The sequence below is a fragment of the Kogia breviceps genome, chromosome 3 (genome assembly GCF_026419965.1).
Source record: "Kogia breviceps isolate mKogBre1 chromosome 3, mKogBre1 haplotype 1, whole genome shotgun sequence".
Taxonomy (NCBI): domain Eukaryota; kingdom Metazoa; phylum Chordata; class Mammalia; order Artiodactyla; family Physeteridae; genus Kogia; species Kogia breviceps.
The window spans coordinates 88604140-88626222 of NC_081312.1; the positions used below are offsets into that span (position 1 = coordinate 88604140).

General features: G+C 39.4%; 1 protein-coding gene across 1 annotated transcript in view; it reads left to right on the plus strand.

Moving 5' to 3' along the window:
* The window catches only part of SLC28A2 (solute carrier family 28 member 2), a 76931-nt gene that overhangs the window by 18183 nt on the left and 36665 nt on the right, over window positions 1-22083 (plus strand). The window contains exons 4-6 of the mRNA XM_059059376.2: window positions 15274-15523; window positions 18881-18972; window positions 19107-19195. Of these exons, the coding sequence (XP_058915359.1) occupies window positions 18892-18972; window positions 19107-19195 (170 nt within the window). The 5' untranslated portion in view covers window positions 15274-15523; window positions 18881-18891. The remainder of the gene's footprint in view (window positions 1-15273; window positions 15524-18880; window positions 18973-19106; window positions 19196-22083) is intronic.

Below are 22083 nucleotides of genomic sequence, written 5' to 3' on the forward strand. Positions count from 1 at the left end.
ACTGGAATTTGTCTGCAGGTGAGACAGGAGCAGGAATGGTTTCATGGGTGTGTGACCTAGGCAGTCACACAAGGCCCACTTCCAGAAGGGTCCTGTGCTTGGTTTAATACTCTGCTATCAACATCTGGATATTCTTAATATTTTTGAAAAAGGAGGGCCACATTTTCATTGCACACTGGGCCCCACAAATTATGTAGCTGATCTTGAATAAGAGAGATTCTTCTGGAGAGAATTCTGCATCTGAGGACAGAAGACTGTAGGAATAATAATAGAAGTTGCATAGGAGTGGGAGAAAAGGCACCAAACACTACCCTGAGCTGTGAGTTTGTCCATAATTATTTGCCAAATTGAGTTGAAGTGAGGAGAAAAGCAGTCCCCATCAAGCATTGAGCTAAGTCAGTACTTCACATGAATTAACTCAGTTTAGGATTCTATTGAATGGGCACTATAGTTATCCATGTCAGCTCTTAAACTAATGATATTTCGTTACAGCCAACTACCACTCTATTTACAAAATGATAGGCAACATTTTTTTATAGAGATGTCTGCTCCACCTCTACCCCTCCGCTCAGCCCTCCAGTATAATCTGCTATTGTTTGCAGCTACAGCTTCAGACAGCTTTAGATCTGGAATTCCTGGAATATAGAAGTGAAGACTTTTTAATTGTATCTATTCCTGCTATAGAACCCAATACTTGTCTTCACAGGCCTTCGTTAAAATTCCTCTTCCCAGAGGACAGGACCCTTGTCTGTGTGGGTCACTACTGTATGCTCAGCATCTAAAGCTGCATCCAGCACAATTAGTAGGCACTCAGATATTACTTAGAGAGTTCCACTTCTGGCCAAGATGGAGTAACAGGGACCAGACTTACTCTCTCATTCTAAACAACTAAAAAGTCTTGACCAAATATATGGAACAATGATTTTCAGATGTTGGACAACAGGCAGCACAGGATGATGATCCTTGAAAGAAGGGTGATAAAATGAACCCTATGATTGTCTCAGCTTACTGCCTGGAGAGTTTCCAGGCCGTAGCTCAGAGAAGTGCGAAAGGGCCCAGTGATCTCATGGAGTTCAGAGTTCAGTTCAAGGTGGCTGGAATTCACAGGGCAGAGTACTGAGGAGGAGAGAGTAATAGAAAGCTGATAAGGACATGCATGTGAGGAAACCAATGAGGGCTGAGAAAGATGAACTGGAAAACAGCAGGCAGAAAAATCCTCAGAGCTCACATAGAACTGGGAAACTATTAACCCAAGTGGAAAGACCTCCTAATTCTTAGGGCACTGAGTAAAGTTCTCAGAAAAGGACTGCCTCATAGTAGAACCAAATTAGTCCTAGTTTAAAGGCTGTTTTGTTTTTGTTTTGGCCACGTGGCATGTGGGATCTTAGTTCCATGTGGGATCTTAGTTCCCTGACCAGGGATCGAACCCACACCCCCTGCAATGGACATGCAGAGTCTTAACTGCCAGAGAAGTCCCTTTAAAGGCTGTTTGGGACCTATATAACAACCCAGAAAAAAATAAGACTTGCTAGATTCAAGCTGTTTCCAAGTATTAACTTAGCTACATCCTAGAATGAAGTCCAAAAATATTTAAAGGAATACAGAAAATATAGCACCCAACTATGTAAAACTCATATTAACTGTCATCTGACTTTAAAATACCATCTTATTTTTAAAAAAATTTAATTTACTTTATGTAATAAAGCACAACAATAAGGCTCATAACAAGGGGGAAAATCAATCAATAGAAAAAACACAGAAATGACCCATGATAGATTTAGAGGATAAAATCATTAAAACAAGTATTTTACTGTATCCCATATATATTAAAATATGTTCAAGAAGGTGAAGAAAGTAATGAGCTTAATGAGGAGAGAAGTAGAAGATATTAAAAAGATAGAAATTATAAAAAAGATATGTTTGAAATTAAGCTTCTAGAGATAAAAAAAATACACCATCTGAAATGAAAAGTATGCTGGATGGGATTAATAGCAGTTTACACACTGAGGATGAAAAGATTAATGAACTTGAAGACATAGCAATAGAAACTACCCGAAATGAAACATAGAGGAGAGAGAGAGAGAACACTGTATTAGAGATCTGTGGAATATCTTCAAGGGCCTGATATATATCTAATTGGAGTCCCCAAAAGAGAGCATAGATGGTGGAGACAGAAAAGTATTTGAAGATACACTATTTAAAAAATTGTATGGTAAAGTATCTTTCATTAAAATTCATTTTTTTGGTACATAGAAATATAGTTGATTTTTGTATTTTGTTTTTACATACTCTTGTAGAGATCATTCCCACCAGCAGCGTATGAGAATTCCAGTTGCTCTGCAAACTCATCAGTACTTGGTATTGTCATTTTTTTCTTTTTAAAAAAAAATTATTTATTTTATTTTTGGCTGCGTTGGGTCTTCATAGCTGTGCACGGGCTTTCTCTAGTTGTGGTGAGCCAGGGATACTCTTTGTTGCCGTATGCGGGCTTCTCATTGCGGTGGCTTCTCTTGTTGCAGAGCACGGGCTCTAGGTGCACAGGCTTCAGTAGTTGTGGCTTGCGGGTTCTAGAGTGCAGGCTCAATAGTTGTGGCACATGGGCTTAGTTACTCTGTGGCATGTGGGATTATCCTGGACCAGGGCTCGAACCCATGTCCCCTTTATTGGCAGGCGGATTCTTAACCACTGCGACACCAGGGAAGCTCCATATTTTTCTTTACTTTCTTTCTTTTCCTTTTCCTCTCTCTCTCTCTTGTTTTTTTAGTTTTAGCCATTCTAGTGGTATCTCATTGTGGTTTTAATTTGCCTTTTCCTGATGACTAATGACGTAGCATCTTTCCATATGCTCTTTTGCCATCTGATATTTTCTTTGGTGAAAGATCTAAATCTTTTGCCCATTTATCAAGTTGTTTGGTTGTCTTTTTCTTAATATTCAGTTTTGAGAGTTTTAAATATATGCTGAATATAAGTTCATTATCAGATATGTAATTTGCAAATGTTTTCTACCTATTTGTGGTGTATCTTTTCATTCTCTTATAGTGTCTTTTGAAGAATAGAGGTTCTTAATTTTTTTTTTTTTTTTTTTTCGGTACGCGGGCCTCTCACTATTGTGGCCTCTCCCGTTGCGGGGCACAGGCTCTGGACACGCAGGCTCAGCGGCCACGGCTCACGGGCCCAGCCGCTCCGCAGCACGTGGGATCTTCCGGGACCGGGACATGAACCCATGTCCCCTGCCTGCATCAGCAGGCAAACTCTCAACCACTGCGCCACCAGGGAAGCCCAGATTCTTAATTTTGATGAAATCCACCTTATTAATTTTTCTTTTATGGATTGTGTTTTTGACATTATATGTAAAATTTTTTTGCCTAATCCAAGATCACAAAGGTTTGCTCTTTTTTTTTTCCTAGAAACTCTATAGTTTCTGATTTTGGTCTATGATCCATTTTGAGTTGCTTTTAAAATATGGCACGTTATGAATTGACATTAATTTTTATTTTTTGCATATGGATACCTAGTTGTCCTGATGCCATTTGTTGAAAACATTATCCTTTTTACATTGCATTGCCTTTACAACATTGTGGAAAATCAATTCACCATATATTTGTGGGTCTATTTCTGGACTCTTTATTCCATTGAACTATGTGTCAGTGCTTTCTCTGATACCACACTGTCTTAATTATTGTCTATTTATAATAAGCCTTTGCCTTAATCTGCTCAGGCTGCCATAACAAAATGCCATAGACTGGGTGGCTTAAACAAGAAATTTATATTCTCATAGTTCTGGAGGCTAGAAGTTTGAGAGCAGGATGCTAGCATGATCAGGTTCTGGTGAGAGTTTTCTACCTGGTGTGCAGTCAGCCATGTTCTTATTGCATCCTCATATGGCCTTTGTGCTTACACAGAAAGAGATACTTCTTTTTTTTTATAAGACCACTAATCCCATCATGAAGACAGCACTCTCATGACTTAATCTAACCCAAACTACTTCACCAAGGCCCCATTTCCAAATACCATCATATTGGAGCTTATGGTTTCAACATAAGAATTTTGGAGGGACACAGTCAATCCATAACAACCTTGAAAGCAAGTACTATGAATCTTCCCATCTTGTTCTTTTTCAAAATTGTGTTGACTATGCTAGTTCCTTTGAATCTCCATGTAACTTTTAAAATCAGTTTGTCAATTTTTATTTAAAATCTTTGGGAAGAATTGACATTTTAACAGTATTGAGTCTTTTAATTCATGAACATGGAATATGTCTCCAATTATTTGTTTTCTTTGATTTCATTCACCAGGGTTTTATAGTTTTCAGAATACAGGATGGGGGTGGGGGTGGGAGGGAGGTCCAAGAGGGAGGGATTATAGGTATACATATAGCTGATTCACTTCATTGTACAGCAGAAACTAATACAACATTGTAAAGCAATTTTACTCCAATAAAAATATAAATAAATAAAAATAAAGTAAAATAAAATAAACCTAAGTATTTCATGTTTTTTGGTGCTCTTGTAAATGGTACTCTTTTTAAAATTCAGTTTCCAATTGTTCATTGCTGGAATGTAGAAATACAGTAGATTTTATTTATTGATCTTATATCCTGTGGCCTAATTAAACTTGCTTATAAGTTCTGGTTGTTTGTTTTTAGATATTTTGAGATTTTCTATGTAGAAAAGCATATTGTCTGTGAATAGAGATAATTTTCTATCTTCTTTCCAATCCATATGTCTTTTAGGTCTTTTCTTGTCCTGTTGTACTCTCTAGATCTCCAGTATGTTGTTAAATGGGAGTGGTGAGAGCGTCTTGTTCCTGATCTTAGGGAGAAAATGTTTATTTAGTTTTTCATGATCAAAAATGATGCTAGTTTTAGGGTATTTTGTTTACCTTCTTTATCAGATTGAAAAGTTGCCTCTATTCCTAGTTTGCTATAAGTTTTTATCATAAACAAATATAGAACTTTGTTAAATCCTTTTTCTGCATCTACGGGGGTAATAACGTGGCTTTTCATTTTTAGTCTGTTGATGCGGTAAATTAGATTGATTTTCAAATGTTGAATAGCCTTTCATTCCTGGGATAAATTCCACTTTATTATTATACATTATTCTTTTTATGTATTGCTGGATTTGATTTACTAGTGTTTTGTTGAGGATTTTTTTCATGTTATGTTCATGTGGAATGTTGATCTGTAGTTTTTTTTTATGTTACCATCTGGTGTTTGTATCAGGGTATTGCTGGCCTCCTAAATGAGCCACCAGTGTTCCCTCCTCTTTTACAGTCTGGAAGAATTTATGAAAACTGGTATTATTTCTTTCGTATGTCCTCTGAAAAAAAATGCACAACCTAAAAGTTGAGAGTTATGTTTTATTCGGCAGACATTCTTAGGACTTCAAGCCAGGAGGCAGGATCTCAATTAACTCTGAGAAACTGCTCCGAGAGGGTGAGGGGGGAGCTAGGATATGTAGGAGTTTTGCAACAAAGGGCAGGTAGTCAGAAGTCAAAAGATTGGGAACATATGTATATGTATAACTGATTCACTTTGTTGTAAAACAGAAACTAAGACACCATTGTAAAGCAATTATACTCCAATAAAGATGTTAAAAAAAAAAAACTAAAGAAAAAAAAGATTATTGTTAATTAAAGAAAACCAGATATCTCAAGTTAAGGAATTTATTGCTTTTCTATGGGAATATGCAAGAGTCCTGGCTCTCTGAAATCATTCCTTTGATATGCACCTCAGCTATCTGGGGCCAGTATCCTGTATATTCTCATCCTGAGTTCCCTCAGGGCTTACCAGCTCATCACTGGAGGTGGCTGCAATCGCTGATGACTGTGCATTCCTTTGTTTACAGATATGGCAGGCAATATTTTATTTCTCACTTAGATATTCGGTAGAATTTTAATATTTGAAGACATCTGGGCCTAAGTTTTCTGTGTTGGAAGGTTTTTAAGTGTACATATTTTAATAGATATAAGACTATGCTGATAATCTATTTCTTCTGAAGTGAGCTTTGGCAGTTTTGAGTCATGGGATTCGTTTCATTTAAATTTTTGAATTTGTGAGCATAGAATTGTCTTTATTATTCCCTTATTATCTTTTTAATGTATGTAGGAACTACAGTGGTGTCCCCTCTTACTCCTGATATTTGTAACTTGTTTCTTCTCTTTTTTTCCTTTACCATTCTAGCTAGATGCTTATCAATTTAATTGATCTTTTCAAAGAATCAAGCTTTTCATTTCATTGATCTTCTTTATATTTTTTTCTCCTGGTCTCACTTTCCTTGTTTTCTGCTCTTAATTATTTCCTTCAGTCTGTGTGGGGTTTGATTTACTCTTTTATTTCCAGTTTCTTAAGGTGACGTTTTAGATAATTGATTTTAGACCTTGTTGTGGGTTTGTTTATTTACTAATATAAGTACTGCTTCAGTTGCATGCCATAGATTTTGATTTAAGATTTTTTTTTGATGTGGACCATTTTTAAAGTGTTTATTGAATTTGTTACAGTATTGCTTCTGTTTTATGTTTTGGTTTCTTGGCTGTGAGGCATGTGGGATCCTAGCTCCCTGACAAGGGATCAAACCTGCACCCCCTGCATTGGAAGGTGAAGTCTTAACCACTGGACTGCCAGGGAAGTCCCCACCAGAGATTTTTATTTAATTTATTTATTTATTTTTAAGATTATTTATTTATTTATTTGGTTGTGCTGGGTCTTAGTTGCAGCAAGTGGGCTCCTTAGTTGTGGCATGAGGGTTCCTTAGTTTCATCATGTGAACTCCTAGTTGTGGCATGCATGTGGGATCTCATTCCCTGACTAGGAATAGAACCGAGGCCCCCTGCATCAGGAGCACGGAGTCTTAATCACTGCTCCACCAGGGAAGTCCCAGATTTTGATATTTTAAAATTTTGATCAATTAAAATGTTTATAATTTCTCTTGTGACTTCTTCTTTGAGTCATGGGTTATTTACAGCTATCTTGTCTAATTTCAAAATATTTGGGGACTTTCAAGGTATCTTTTTGTTAAACATTCCTAGTTTAACTCCTTAATTGCCTTAGAACATATTTTGTATGATTTCAATTATTTTAAATATTCCAAGGTGTTTTTTTTCCCCTAGAATATGGTCTGCCTTGGTGAATATTCTGTATACTCCTAAAGTCAATGTATATTCTGCACTTGTCAGGTGAAATGTTTAAATATGTCAGGTCAAGTAAATTGATGGTGTTGTTTATTTATTTATTATTTTTTATTTTTTTTGCGGTACATGGGCCTCTCACTGTTGTGGCCTCTCCCGTTGCGGAGCACAGGCTCCGGACACGCAGGCTCAGCGGCCATGGCTCACGGGCCTAGCCGCTCTGCGGCATGTGGGATCTTCCCAGACTGGGGCAGGAACCCATGTCCCCTGCATCGGCAGGCGGACTCTCAACCACTGCACCACCAGGGAAGCCCAATGATGTTGTTTAGATCTTCTGTTTTCTCATATTTTTTTCTATTTATGCTATCAATTATTGAGAGAAGAGTATTAAACTCTCCAGCCATAGTTTTGCACTTGTCTATTTCTCCTTTCAGTTTTATCCATTCTTGGCTTGTATCCTTTGAAGCTACATTATTTAGTCCATATGAAACAGGAGGGAAGGGGGCAGGGCACAACCTTTAAAAGAATGACATGGCTGTTGAAGATGTGACATAAACTGGTTAGAACCAACTAGGTCCAAGATGGTGGAAGATTCAACTTCCAGTGGACATTGAGCCTCATTATACACTCATTGTAATACATTAACATGCTAAATGACACACTCACCAGCACCATGACAGTTCCAAGGCTGATCATAAAAGGCCGAAAAGTGGGTGGTGGCTCAATTCCTGGAAATATCTGCCTCTTCCCCAAAATAGTTGGAATAATCCTCCCACTCATTAGCCTATGAAATTACCCAGCCCATAAAAACTAACCACCCCATATTTTGGGGCCTCTTGCCTCCTGAGATGACCCACACTCTGTCTGTGGAGTGTGTTCTCCCAAAGCCATTCTTGCCTATTGAGAGGGACTGTGTTCTGTCTATGGAATGCGTATCTCTCTAAATAAATCCACTTCTTACCTACCACTTTTGTCTCTCACTGAATTCTTTCTGTGATGAGACATAAAGAACCTGAACTTCGTTAAGTCCTGAGACCACGTGTGTGACCTCAATTAAAAGACAGCGTGTTGGGCTTCCCTGGTGGCGCAGTGGTTGAGAATCCGCCTGCCGATGTAGGGGACGCGGGTTCGTGCCCCGGCCCGGGAAGATCCCACATGCCGCGGAGCGCCTGGGCCTGTGAGCCATGGCCGCTGAGTCTGCGCGTCCGGAGCCTGTGCTCCGCAATGGGAGAGGCCATGACAGTGAGAGGCCCGCGTACCACACACACACACACACAAAAGACAGCGTGTTCAAGTCCCAATCTGAGTTGTGTGGTTTCACATACACATTTAGGATTGTGATATAGTCTTGGTGAACTGACTGCTTTCCATTAATGTAATGTTCCTCTTTATCTCTGACAATATTCTTTGTTCTGAAGTGTACTTTTCTAATATTAATATAGACACTCCAGCCTTTTTTTTTGGTGTTAACATGATATTTCTTTTCCCATCCTTTTACTTTTATTCTGTTTTTATATTTAAAATGGGTTCCTATAGACAGCATATAGTTGGGTCTTGCTTTTTTTTTTTAAAATCCAATCTGACAATCTCTGTATTTTTTGGTATGTTTAAACTATTTATAAAACTATTGACATGTGTTGACTGAAAAAAAAATGCACAACCCAAAAGCTGAAGATTATGTTTTATTCGGTAGAGTTATTGAGGATATAAGCCCAGGATAATACAGCTTCTCAGATAGCTTTGAGGGATTGTTCGAAGGGGTAAGGGAAGAGCCAGGATGTATAAGAGTTTTTGAAAAATAAAAAAAAAGAAAAAACAGGTAGTCAGAACATCAAAAGATTACTGCTAATTAAAGAAAGCCAGACTTTGAATTTAGCACTTTTCTATGTATGGGAAGATGCAAGAGTCTGGGCATATTGAAATTATTCCTTTGATATGCACCTCAACTAGCAGGTATCCTGTTCTTTCCCACCTGAATCCCCTCAGGGTGCACCGCTGGGGTGGCTGCAGAGGCTGATGTCTTGATGGCCTCAACATCCTTTGTTTACTGAAATGGCAGGCTGAAAGGACTCTAGAGTGAAACCTAGAGGAGTTAAGCTCACGAACAGTACGTTGGCCCATGGCAGGATCTTCACTAGTGATTTTATCTCAACAGACCAATTTAGGAATGGGGAACAAAGCTTTCAAACCAAAAGAAAAAGGAGAGACAGATTGTCAGCCTCCAACTAACATCCCAACCAGGTTTATGTACGTACAAAACTTATACTTACAAGTACTTACTTAATTGGGAATTAAAGGAAATCTCACCCTGAAAATGACTAAGATGGAGCTCTTTATTGTGTTTGCAGTTAAGTTAGAGAAAGCCTGCTTGATAAAACAACTCTTCAGAAACATTTGGCAGTCAGTTGAATAGACTAGGATTCTAAACAGGGAATTTCCAGAACTCTTAATTTTCAGTTTAGTTGGAGATCATCTCACTAATACAAAAAGGCAAATTAAAGAAAATATAGCTGGGCAAGTCAATCTTTTAATATCACTTAGGTGGCAGACTAGTTTTTTGAGAATTAAAAGTAACTTTTGTCTTGCAAATCTCTACAAATCAGAAATGTAAATACAGTCCACAGTGACCTGAGACTGAGCCTAATTCACTCAATCAGGTAGAACCTGAAACCAAGGGAGAACAAAAAAGGGAAATAAGGCCTTTTTAAACTCAAACCACTGGAAAGGCTCCCTTAGTCCAAATCTGATTCGTACGTAGCCTCCTTAATGGTTTATCAAGGACAAATACAAATCTTAAAAGTCTTTTCCACAAATAGTAAAGCCTTAGTCATCTGAGTAAACAAATTTAACTTATTCCAACTGTTATTTACAAACTAGTAAGTTTATATTGTAATACCTGATTCATAACTAAGTGTTAAAGTGAAGCTATGAGATCTCTAGTTTTGTCTGTTTATATGTCTGTATATACATTATACATATGAGATGTCTCTACCTCCAGAAAATATTATCAAAACTAAATTTATAAAAGAGTTCTATCTAGCTGACTTAAAAGCAAGTGCTTACAAATTAAATGTTTCTAAATATAAAAGAAGCAGGCCAGAATGACTTTCAGGTTCATGTAATCTAGGAAATATTAATATTAAATTAATATCTGGTATTAAAGTTAGCTTAAGCTTGTTGATTTAATCAATATAGACATGTCTTACTTTTATTGTACCTAGGTATACTGAAGGTCAGTAAGTTCATGTTATTTCTATTGCAGAGTTTATCATCAGAAAAAAGAAAAGAAAAAAAATTTAACTTGGTATGATATTTTCATAAGTTATAAAATAAAGATAAATGAGGTAAGAATTTTCATGTGCACTCTTTAGGAATAATTATGTTTTGGGTGTGTCCATCTAAAATAGTTTCTGCAGTTTTTTTTTTTGGCTGTGTTGGGTCTTCATTGCTGCACGTGGGCTTTCTCTAGTTGCAGCGAGTGGGGGCTACTCTTCGTTGCAGTGAGCAGGCTTCTCATGGTGCCTTCTCTTGTTGCGGAGCACGGGCTCTAGACGCATGGGCTTCAGTTGTTGCAGCACGTGGGCTCAGTAGTTGTGGCACGCAGGCCCTAGAGCATGAGGGCTTCAGTAGTTGTGGTGCGCAGGCTCCGTAGTTGTGGCATGCAGGCTCAGTAGTTGTGGCGCAGGGGCTTAGTTGCTCCACAGTATGTGAGATCTTCAAACCCATGTCCCCTGCATTGGCAGGCGGATTCTTAACCACTGCGCCACCAGGGAAGTCCCTCTGATAACTTTTAGATCATACTGTTACTCAAAAAACTGTGTTTGCCTCTTGAGCCAAAAGATACAACCAAGCCAAAGACTGGGAGAAGGAAGGATTTATTACTTGCAGTAAGTAGGGAGAACACCAGGGATCTTTCCCAAAGCACTGTCTCCCCAAACAGCAAAATTGGGGAAGTTTTAAGCTAAGGGTACATGCATATTCACGAAGGGGCTTGGGTGGTGTATGCGAATTCATGAAGGGGCTTAAGCAGAGGAGAATTCAGCATAGAACTGGGGCAAAGGTCAACAGAGTCCAAGCTTCAGTTGATTGAAGTCACAAAAGGTCAACATCATCATTCCATCCTCTACCTGGGTGGGGTCCTTAGTTGCTGCAGAACTCAAAGATATGTATCAGATTGTTATGTACATCCCTTGAGAGGGATCTATTTTATCCCTGAACTATTGTTTCTTGACTGTTTTTTCTTTGTTCCTGTATTCTCTCACTTCCCTTAAGATCATTAATTACGGAGACATGTTTAAGGGCAAGCACTGTGGCCAGGCTTAGACCACAAATTGACTTAGGCCCACAGCTGCTTCTGTTATGTCAGGAAAGCCATACCTGGTTTTCTTTCTCTGGGGACCCCCTCCCCTATCTGCTTACAATACCACTGAACTAGGTAAGAAATTACAAAACTCTAATGAAAAACATGATGACTTTATCCAGATCAATAGGAATTAATTACCTGGGGCTGAATGAACTGATAAATATGGTTTATAATGTTATGACTTTTTTCTGAAATATACTGGCTAAACATCTTGAGGCAGTTGATCATATATTTATCTCTACATAGAATAATTATAATAGAGCAACAAGAAGCAACAAGGGAAAATACTTTCTGGATTATAAGAAACTAGTAAGAAAAGAGAGCCAGAGAATTTCAGATTATCAACAGGGCCTAATCCAAAAAAAACCCCAGCACACTGAGTGGCCTATCAACAGAATCCTCACCTGATCCAGCAATGAGCCTTCCTAGGGTAGTGGGGCAAAATTGGTCATGGAATGCCTACCAAATGTTGGTCAAATTTATGTCCAAGAGAGGGTGCTGTGGACAAAGAATGTCACCAGCCATTTTATTATAGTAAATAAAGGATGTTGAGGCCATCAAGCCATCAGCCACTGCAGCTGCTCCTGATGGCACACCTGGAGGGAATTCAGGATGTAGAAAAAAACAGGTTACTGACCCTAGATTGTTAAGGTTCATATCAAAGGAATAATTTCAGTAAGCCCAGACTCTTGTCTCTTCCTATTCACAGAAAAAGGCTAAATTCATTAACTTGCAATACCTGGTTTTCTTTAATTAGCAGTAATCTTTTGATGTTCTGAATACCTCTTTGTTTATGTTTGTTTTTTTGCAAAAACTCCTCTATATCTGGCACCTCCCTTACCTCTTTGGAACAGTCCCTCAGAGTTATCTGAGAGGCTGTATCCTGGACTTAAGTCCTCAGTAGGCCCACCAAATAAAACATAATTTTCAACTTTTAGGTTGTGTTTTTTTTTTTTTTTTTTTCCAGTCGACTTGTCCTTCCTTAGATTTGGGGATAATTGGTTGCCCTGCAACCTCAGGTCACTGATGGGTTAAAGAAAATTGTAAATTTTCAGATTATCTGAATTTTTTAAATTGTTATGAAGATGGGAACAAGACTTTTCCAGCTTTCTACATCCAAAATGGAAAATAGAAGTTTTATTTTGCTTTTTTCCCCTAAATTTTTCTTTTGTGCTGTTCAGATATTTTCTGTTGACAACTCCTTGAGTTCACTCACCCTGTCTTCTGTTTTATCCAGTTCGTTAAACCATTTTAGTTAGTTCTTTTTATTTATTTTTATTTTATATTTTTGGCTGTGTTTGGTCTTCGTTGCTGTGCGTGGGCTTTCTCTAGTTGCAGCGAGCGGGGGCTACTCTTCATTGCGGTGCACGGGCTTCTCATTGCAGTGGCTTCTCTTGTTCTGGAGCACAGGCTCTAGGCACACGGGCTTCAGTAGTTGTGGCATGCAGGCTCAGTAGTTGTGGCTCAGGGCTCTAGAGCACAGGCTTAGTAGTTGTGGTGCACAGGCTTAGTTGCTCCGTGGCATGTGGGATCTTCCCAGACCAGGGCTCGAACCCTTGTCCCCTGCACTGGCAGGCTGATTCTTTACCACTGCATCACCAGGGAAGCGCAGTTAGTTCTTAATTTTAATCCCTAGAATGTGCATTTATTTTTTACAAATTTTAATTGTCTTTTCTAAATCTCCATCTTTTCATCTATTTCTCCACCTTTCCCCTTATTTTATTGGAAAGATTAATCATAGTTATGTTGAAGTCCCTGTTTGATATTTCTAATATCTGAATCGTTTACGGATTTGTTTCTATTATCTGTTGTTGTTTTTTTTTTTTTAAGAATGACTTGTTCTTTTAAATTAGATGCTGGGCATTGTAATTGAACCTTTGTGGAGGCTCTGGATGATATGTTATATATGCTTTTTTTTTTTTTTTTTTTTTGCAGTACGCGGGCCTCTCACTGTTGTGGCTTCTCCCGTTGCAGAACACAGGCTCTGAGAGCGCAGGCTCAGCGGCCATGGCTCACGGGCCCAGCCGCTCCACCGCATGTGGGATCCTCCCAGACAGGGGCATGAACCCGTGTTCCCTTATATATGCTTAAAGAAGGTTAGCATTTCTTTTGTCAGGAAGATAAGGTAGAAATAGACTGACTTGATTCTGTTGAGCCTTTGTTTTATGTTTGTTATTTCGGCTTTGTCTTTCCTCTAGGGCACAGTGTTTGTTCTTAAGGCATGTTTCTTATTACTAGGCTATGACCCCTTTAGGGTCTCAATGGAAAGCCTGATGTGTTTATCAAGGTCCAAAACAAACATTTGTCTCTCCAGTACCACATAGTTGCTGAAATCTCTGCTCAGGTCTTTTTAAAAAATATATATATTTATTTTATTTATTTATTTTTGGCTGTGTTTGGTCTTCGTTGCTGTGCGTGGGCTTTCTCTAGTTGCAGCAAGCGGGGGCTACTCTTCATTGCGGTGCCCGGGCTTCTTATTGATCTGGCTTCTCTTTGTTGGGGAGCACGGGCTCTAGGTGCACGGGCTTCAGTAGTTGTGGCACGTGGGCTCAGTAGTTGTGGCTTGTGGGCTCTAGAGCACAGGCTGAGTAGTAGTGGCACATGGGCTTAGTTGCTCCACGGCATGTGGGATCTTCCCTGACCAGGGCTTGAACCCGTGTCCCTTGCATTGGCAGGCAGATTCTTAACCACTGAGACACCAGGGAAGTCCGTCTGCTGAGGTCTTTAAGCACTCCAAATACTGTTTTTCACTGACTTTCTTGGTGTCTTGTTTTGAGCATCTAAAATTTTTGAGTTGGCCAATGACTTTGAAATCTGGTTGCAGGTTTTTAGGTTCCTTCTTCATTATTCTTTTCTTTTTATGATTTTTTTTTCCTTCAAAAAGACTGCTTGAGCATTATTTCTCTGCATTGTGATTTGAAAAATAAAATTCCCTCAGAAAAAGAGCTAGGATGAATGTGGAACTCAACTGGTATGCTTCCCTTCTCTCAAGAATCAAAAATCTTCAAGTCCTGCTTCCATTGATTGCTCTGCAGTGCTTTCACCTGTTGATTTGTATATTTGTCTAGCCTTTTTAGTTGTTCTCAGCAGGAGGGTTAGTTAAGTGTAAGTTACTTCATTAAGACCGAAATTGGAAGTTTCTATATGCTCTCTAGTTCCCCTTGCTTGTACTAATAATCAAGGAGAGGTCAAAGCAGGAAGGATAAAATCATTTATTATTTATACCCGACTTATTTCCTAGATGGGTTTGTGGCAGGCCACCTGGTTTTCCAGGAGCAACCCCTAGACTTTAGGAGAGCTCTAAGGCCAAGCTTCCATGGAAATGACCATAGCTAGCCTCCAGTCCTGACTCTGCCCTAAGCAGCTGTATGACTTTAGACAAATTGCTCATTTTCTTTGAATATAATTTTCTCTGTACCTAAAATAGGATTAGTAGTTGACTTGCTTACAGGAATATTATGAGGATGAGCAGTGAAAGTACAGGAAAATCTTTTGAAAAACTGTAAAAGGCTGCAGAGACAGAAGCATCTCTATGTTTCATCCTACAGCCCAGAAATAGCACAGAACGAGGAGTGAGGATCCCAGGATATTGATTTGGCTTAGCCACTAACTAGCTGTTGACTCTGGGTAAATCATTTCATTCTTCCTGATCTGTACTTTGAGAGTTTATCAAACTGTAAATGATAAGAGAAAAAGAAAACATTTAAACAATGAAGCCCAAGCCTGTGAGCCAGCAGTTACTCAAGGGGAGGTATCAGACAGATTAATTCTCTTCCTCTCCGCAGTTGGGTGTTATCAATTGTACCTGCATTTAAAGAAAACTTGGATCTGCTGGAAAAGTGAGATGAGTGCTGTAGCCTGCATTTAGAAGATGAACATGGATTTTTCACACCTTCTAGAGGAAATAGAAAGAACGAAGAGGAAGGGCAGGAGAAGACAGATGTGATCACTGGCATCATTTCACCTGGACTGAACGCTAGGCTTTGTGCCTATAACTATACCCGGGCTTGACCCCAGAACTGGCAATTTTCTAAGGTAAAAATGAAAACAGAGATAAAGTGTGAGCTAGGATGAGTCAGAGAGACTTCACAGTCATACTGAGATTGTAATTAGATGTCAGCTTGAAAATATCTTTAATTTTCTGAGTTTCTATAAGAATGTACAATAGTAGACTACAACTGCAAGTTTACCTACTGTTTTTCAAATTCTTTTTCTGTACTAAATTACTTAATTTTTCCTAATTATCTTGTCAAATGGCATTGGGCAATTAGGCAGGGCAGGAATAACAGAAGGGGCCCAGAGAGGCAAAATGAGTTGCTCTAGGTTGCAGAATATAACACACATTTACTCTGGTAGGGCTTTTATGTTTGTGTGTGTGCGTGTGTGCGTGTGTGTGTGCGCGCGTGCATGCATGCATGCATGCGTGGAGCTAGGGACATAGAGATATGTTTTCCTATTTTGGTGATATCATCATCTACATACCCAATAATCTAAGCCAGAAATCTGTGTTTGTTTGTTTCACTTATTTTACAAATCTTTATTGATTGTCTAATATTGTGGCAGGCCTTGAGCCTGGGGATACAGTGGTGAACAAGATAAAGAGCCTGTGCTTGATGAGATCATGGTCTACTGGGAGACAAGTAAACATTTAGAGCACTAAATGCTCTGTAGTCTTCTGCAAGAGCATGTTGCAGTAGGGGTGTGGGGAAAGAGGTCTTAAGTCTCATCTGGAGGGAATCATGGAAAGCTTCATTGAAGAGAGTAGCCTTGCAACAGAGACTTGAACGTGGTGTAGGAATTTGCCAGGTAAGTAAATAGGAGCAGGGTGTTGGAGGCAGAAGGAACAACATCCACAAACAGTCACACAGGCACAAGGGAGCATCAAGTGTTTAGGTAACAACATACAGCTCAGTATTACTGGCAGGTAGGAGCAGGAAGAAAATAGATCATTCTGAACAATTCTTAAGAATTAACTTCCCCCTTTCATTTACTCCCTTATGCCCAATTAGTCACCACATCCAGTAGATTTGTTTCCTTCTCTCCATCTACTGCTTTGGTTAGAGCCTCACCATGTCTGACCTGGCTATTGCTTTTGTCTCCTGACTGGTCTCCCTGTCCCCAGTGTGCATCCTTCCAATCCATTCTCCTCTTGCCTCCGCAGTTGGTTCCAAATAAGCCCAAACTTTTAGCCTGGCTTACAGAGCCCATCTCCATCTGGCACTTGACTGCATCTCCAGACTTATTTCTTGATAAACTACCACCGTCTCATTCACATTTTCCCCCTCCATTCCTTAACTAATTTCTTACTTTATTTTGTCCCTCCTTCATTAGTTTCTCAAAAATTTCCCTCTGTTCTTTAGCTATTTTTTTAACATCTTTATTAGAGTATAATTGCTTTACAATGGTGTGTTAGTTTCTGCTTTATAACAAAGTGAATCAGATATACATACACATATATCCCCATATCTCTTCCCTCTTGCATCTCCCTCCCTCCCACCCTCCCTATTCCACCCCTCTAGGTGGTCACAAAGCACCAAGCTGATCTCCCTGTGCCATGCGGCTGCTTCCCACTAACTATTTTATGTTTGGTAGTGTATATATGTCCATGCCACTCTCTCACTTGGTCCCAGCTTACCCTTCCCCCTCCCCGTATCCTCAAGTCCATTCTCTAGTAGGTCTGCATCTTCAGCTATTTTTAACAGCCTCCTTAGTGTGTCAGGGAAGTCTTCACCTCTGTGCCTTTGTTTCAGTTTCTCCCTTTGGTGGTATATCTTTCCCCTTCTCCATCAGTGATTCTCTACTTAACCTTTCAAAACTTTCCAGACTCAGGGCCAATGTTACCAACTCTGTAAAGCTTTTCTTGACACATGTCTTTCCTCACTGATTTGTAATTCCTTCATGGCAGAGGCAATATCCCATTAATCTTTGTGTCCTCAGCACCCAAAATTGTGCCTGGGTGATGGTGAATACTTAACAAATATTTGTTAAATGGATTAGAAAAAGACTTCCTAACAGTCATTTAGAATTGAATCATGTACCGTCCTTCATTCTGCTGTTTTCTAGCAACTGTCTTTCCCATACAAAATGATGCTAAATTTTCTGAGTACAGAGATCCTTCTCTTATTTTCCTTCTGCATACTACCCCGTGCCTAGTTCTGTGCTGGGCAACGCTCCTGCTGATGTGCCTGTTAGGAATTCCTGCAGAATTCTTAGACCTGACCCTGCAAAATAGTCTTTAGAACATATAAATATTTAACTTGAGAGTTGCACTCCTCCTCTACAGAGAAGGGCAGGCACAGCAAAGGAGGGCCCAGGGAAAATGGGCCAATCAGGAAATCCCTCTCTCTCATTTCCAGCCCATCCCTTCAGGGTCAAGGTCTCGTGGAGCTGGGTTTTTCTTTCTGTCCTTCACTGAGGCACCAGAAGGAATCCTACAAACTGGAGTAAGTAATGGTCTTGGAGGAGGGCAGGAACCTGATTTGCCAGATTTCTTAATTGATCATATTTAGACCAAATTCAAGTAGTTCTGTGCCTACACAGGAAAGCTCTGATTTAAAAAACAAAAGTTGTTTGTTTATGTATATTCAATAAAATTATATTTAAATGGTTGAAGAGATCACAGTAAAAAACAAAAACAAGAAACAATTCCATAAAATTGAAGGAAAATTTCTACTAAGTAAAAAAAATCTCAGATGAACCTATATTATAACTTTGAATGTTTATTTATTAAGGTTGCTTATAGTGAGGCTCAAGTGTTTGTTTCTTTATTGTCTCATTTTGTTTTAAAACTTTCTTTACTGGGGATAATTAACATTCATACTGATTATTCTACATGTAGGTTTCTTTTATTTATCTCATGAGGTACTCTCTTAGATGCTCCAAAAACAATTCTCATGCTACATTATAGTCAGGAACTGGAAAGTCTTAATCTTGGTTTCTCAGTAATATGTTGGGGGCTGTGGTCTTCCTAGCCCTCTGCCTCCTTGTTTTCTTCCTACTCAGCACAGCTCAGTGGGGCCACTTGGAGGCTAACAGGAGTAGTTGCCCTCTAACCCTTAAGGGGACTGAAGGAGGGTCCTTTTTAGTCCGGGTCCTGGAGCCCTGGGTGAGGCACTGATTCATTTCAATTCCCTTGCCCTTCATTTCTCTTTTCCTATCTTATTTCCCCTTCCTTTGCTATTCACAATAGGAAGTAGAAGTCTATATTTCATTGTTTATTATTTTAGAATTATGTTTCCAATTTTCTCAATTCTCAGTTCTTAAAGAAATCAACTAAATCTCTAAATATTTTTAGTTTTGTTTTCCTGTGGGTAACTGGCCCTAAAAGTTCTATCCGACCCCATATTATAGAACAACGAATCTTTCAGCCTTGGCTCTGAATTTGTTTTTCAGGAGAACGGGAGATGGAGAAAACAAATGGAAGAGAGGGTATTGCTCTGTCCACAGTGGAGACTGGTATAGAGAACCCAGGGCTGGAGCTCACGGTAACTCACCAGTTTAGTTTCTGCACATCTCTGTGGGCTGATGCGTGGCCTCATGTAGGGTTTTTGGTAGCTCGCAATCCCTGTCACCCCTGGCAGGGCCTTATGACTGACCTCAACTCTACCTGTGCTTACAGGAAGAAGGAATAAATCCTCAGGGAACCAGGAAGACTGAAGAGCAAGGACACAGCCTTGGGGATGGATTGGAACCCCCCACTCAACAGAGGTACAGGTGTTCTGGCATTGATTCAGTTAAGGCCTAGGGTTGGCTAGTATGGTTGGTGGACTCAGAAGAGGTCAAACTTGCCCTGTTCTCAGGAGCTTATGATCTTGTTGTCGGAATAAGACTCACAGCCACCTGCTGTTACCAAGTGCTAATATACATTTTTATGTAATTAATTGTTACGTAAACCTGTGCCATAAGTAATGAGTTCAGTGATATCAGTGTTGGTTAGACCGGCAACAAAAAGAACAAAAATGAGAATAACAGCAACTAACATTTATTGAGTACTTACCATTGTGCAGAATGCTTTATGAAATTAATTCATTTAATTTTCATGCCAACAGGTGGGTACTAATTTTAGTCCCCTTTTTCAATTAGAAAATTGAGGCTTGGATATTAACTTACCCATATAATTTTTTAAAAATAGCTCTCTTGGAATACTCAGATTGGGGATGAGGAGAAAGAGAAATCAGAAATTTTAAAAGATGGAGAAGGACCCACCAAAAGAGATAATACAGAAAGGTAAAATGTACAGTCTTGAAAGTCAAAAGGGAAGAAAGTGTCAAGAATGAAGGTACAATCAATCCACATGTTCTGTGTATCAGGAAACAAGGAAGGAGAAAAATCTCTGAATTTTGTCATGGTCATAGTCGCAGAAGTAATGTCTATAGAAGTTTTTGGGGTAAAATAGGTCAGATGGAAGCCGTGTTCCACGGCGTGGAAAAGAGTCTGGATATTTATTAAAAAGTGCAGAAGTCATATGTTGAGAAGCTTAGAAGAGGATGTTGGATAGTTTCTAAAGGGAATATATGGATATATGGATATGTGGGGTTTTTTTCTTTTTTGGCTGTGTGGTGTCTTCACTGCTGCACACGGGCTTTCTCTAGTTGCAGCGAGTGGGGGCCACTCTTCGTTGTGGTGCGCAGGCTTCTCATTGTGGTGGCTTCTCTTGTTGTGGAGCATGGGCTCTAGGTGCGTGGGCCTCAGTAGTTGTGGCACATGGGCTTAGTTGCTCCGCGGCATGTGGGATGTTCCCGGACCAGGGCTCGAACCTGTCCCCTGCATGGGTAAGCAGATTCTTAACCACTGCGCCACCAGGGAAGTCCTGGATATGTGTTTTCTTCTCTTTATTTATAGGAATTAACTAAGTGACTTCATAGAGAAAACAAGCTTAACTTCTTAAATTCTATTTTCTTCTCCAGAATTTCACATCTATATACAAATTGATATATATCAATGTGGACATTACTACTTTGTATTTTTGTTTTTCCACTTATTTTATACATCACATTTCTATGAATTGACAGTAAGCTTTCTATACATTTTTCATGCTTACATAATATTTCATACTTTGTTTAGCAATATAGTGGTTAATGGGAATTCTAGAATCAGACTACTTAGGTCTATATATGAACTCTACCCCATGATGTGCTGGCATATGTTTAAGAATTGGCTCTCCAAGAGTAGTTTTGCCATGAATATTGGTTCATATTTTTGCTCACCTTAGTGAGTAAGACCCTGGGTTGGCAAACTTTTTCTGTAAAGGGCCTGATAGTAAGTATTTTAGGCTTTTCAGGCCATAGGGACTGTGCCACAGCTACTCAACTGTACCATTTTAGTGGGAAAGCAGCCACAGATGATACTAAACAAATGAGCATGGCTATGTTCTTAAAACTTTATTTATAAAAACAAGGATGGACTGGCCCACAGACTATAGTTTGCTGCTTCTTGATATAGACAAAGTAATAAATCAACCTTTGATTTGTAGCATTTGCCTGTAGTAAAAATACTCTCAACATGGCTTATTTCAAGCTACCAATGGGATATCATTGAATGAGGATTGGGAAGAGGTGGGCAATGGCATATCATTACATAAGATTTCCACCATACACACAGAAGAGAGAACCTTAAGAGCTTAGGTAACAGTAAAATGTAGCAAAATAATTAGGAGGTGTCCTGAGATTTATGACCTATCTTGTTAAAAACCAGAAGTTTGGTGTCATAGTTATGGCATATTAGTCAGCCTCTGCCTCTTCCAGTAGTGTCAGGGTCTCCTGCTTTGCATCTGCCATGCTGTGGCTCAGCTTCCAGTGATGTGTCCTAGTGTGCCTGGTAGTTGTTGAGACAGTGGTCAGGCTACCTATAGATTAAAGCCTATTTAAACACAGGGCTGTGTCTTTCTCTATCAAACTTAAACCTTCTAACTTCTGTGGAGCCTTTAGAAGATTGTTTGATAATTGGTTTATATTTAGCCCAGTGACTGTGTTGGGCATAGAAAAGACAGAGTATAGATCCACCTTAAAGTGCCCTGCCCAAGTTAGGGAGTGGGTTCCATGAAGCTCTTGATCAGCTCTTGACTTTTCTAATACTGGGCTTAACTTTTTTTTTTTTTTAAATCCTCCACTGTGCAATCAACAGCTATTCTTTTTTTAAAAAATTATTTATTCTATTTATTTATTTATTTTAATTTTTTATTTTTTTTTGCGGTATGCGGGCCTCTCACCGCTGCGGCCTCTCGCGTTGCGGAGTACAGGCTCCGGACGCACAGGCTCAGCGGCCATGGCTCACGGGCTCAGCCGCTCCGCGGCATGTGGGATCTTCCCGGACCAGGGCACGAACCCGTGTCCCCTGCATCGGCAGGCGGACTCTCAACCACTGCGCCACCAGGGAATGAGCTTAACTTTTTAAAAAATTTTCATTTAAAAAATTGAAGTGCAGTTGATTTACAATGTTGGGCTTGAATTCTTATTCTATTTTATTTTTTTTCTAGCTGCATTGCACAGCATGTGGGATCTTAGTTCCCCAACCAGGGATGTAACCCATGTCCACTGTAGTGGAAGGGTGGAGTCTTAACCACTGGACCACTAGGGAAGACTGTGGACCTTCCTACA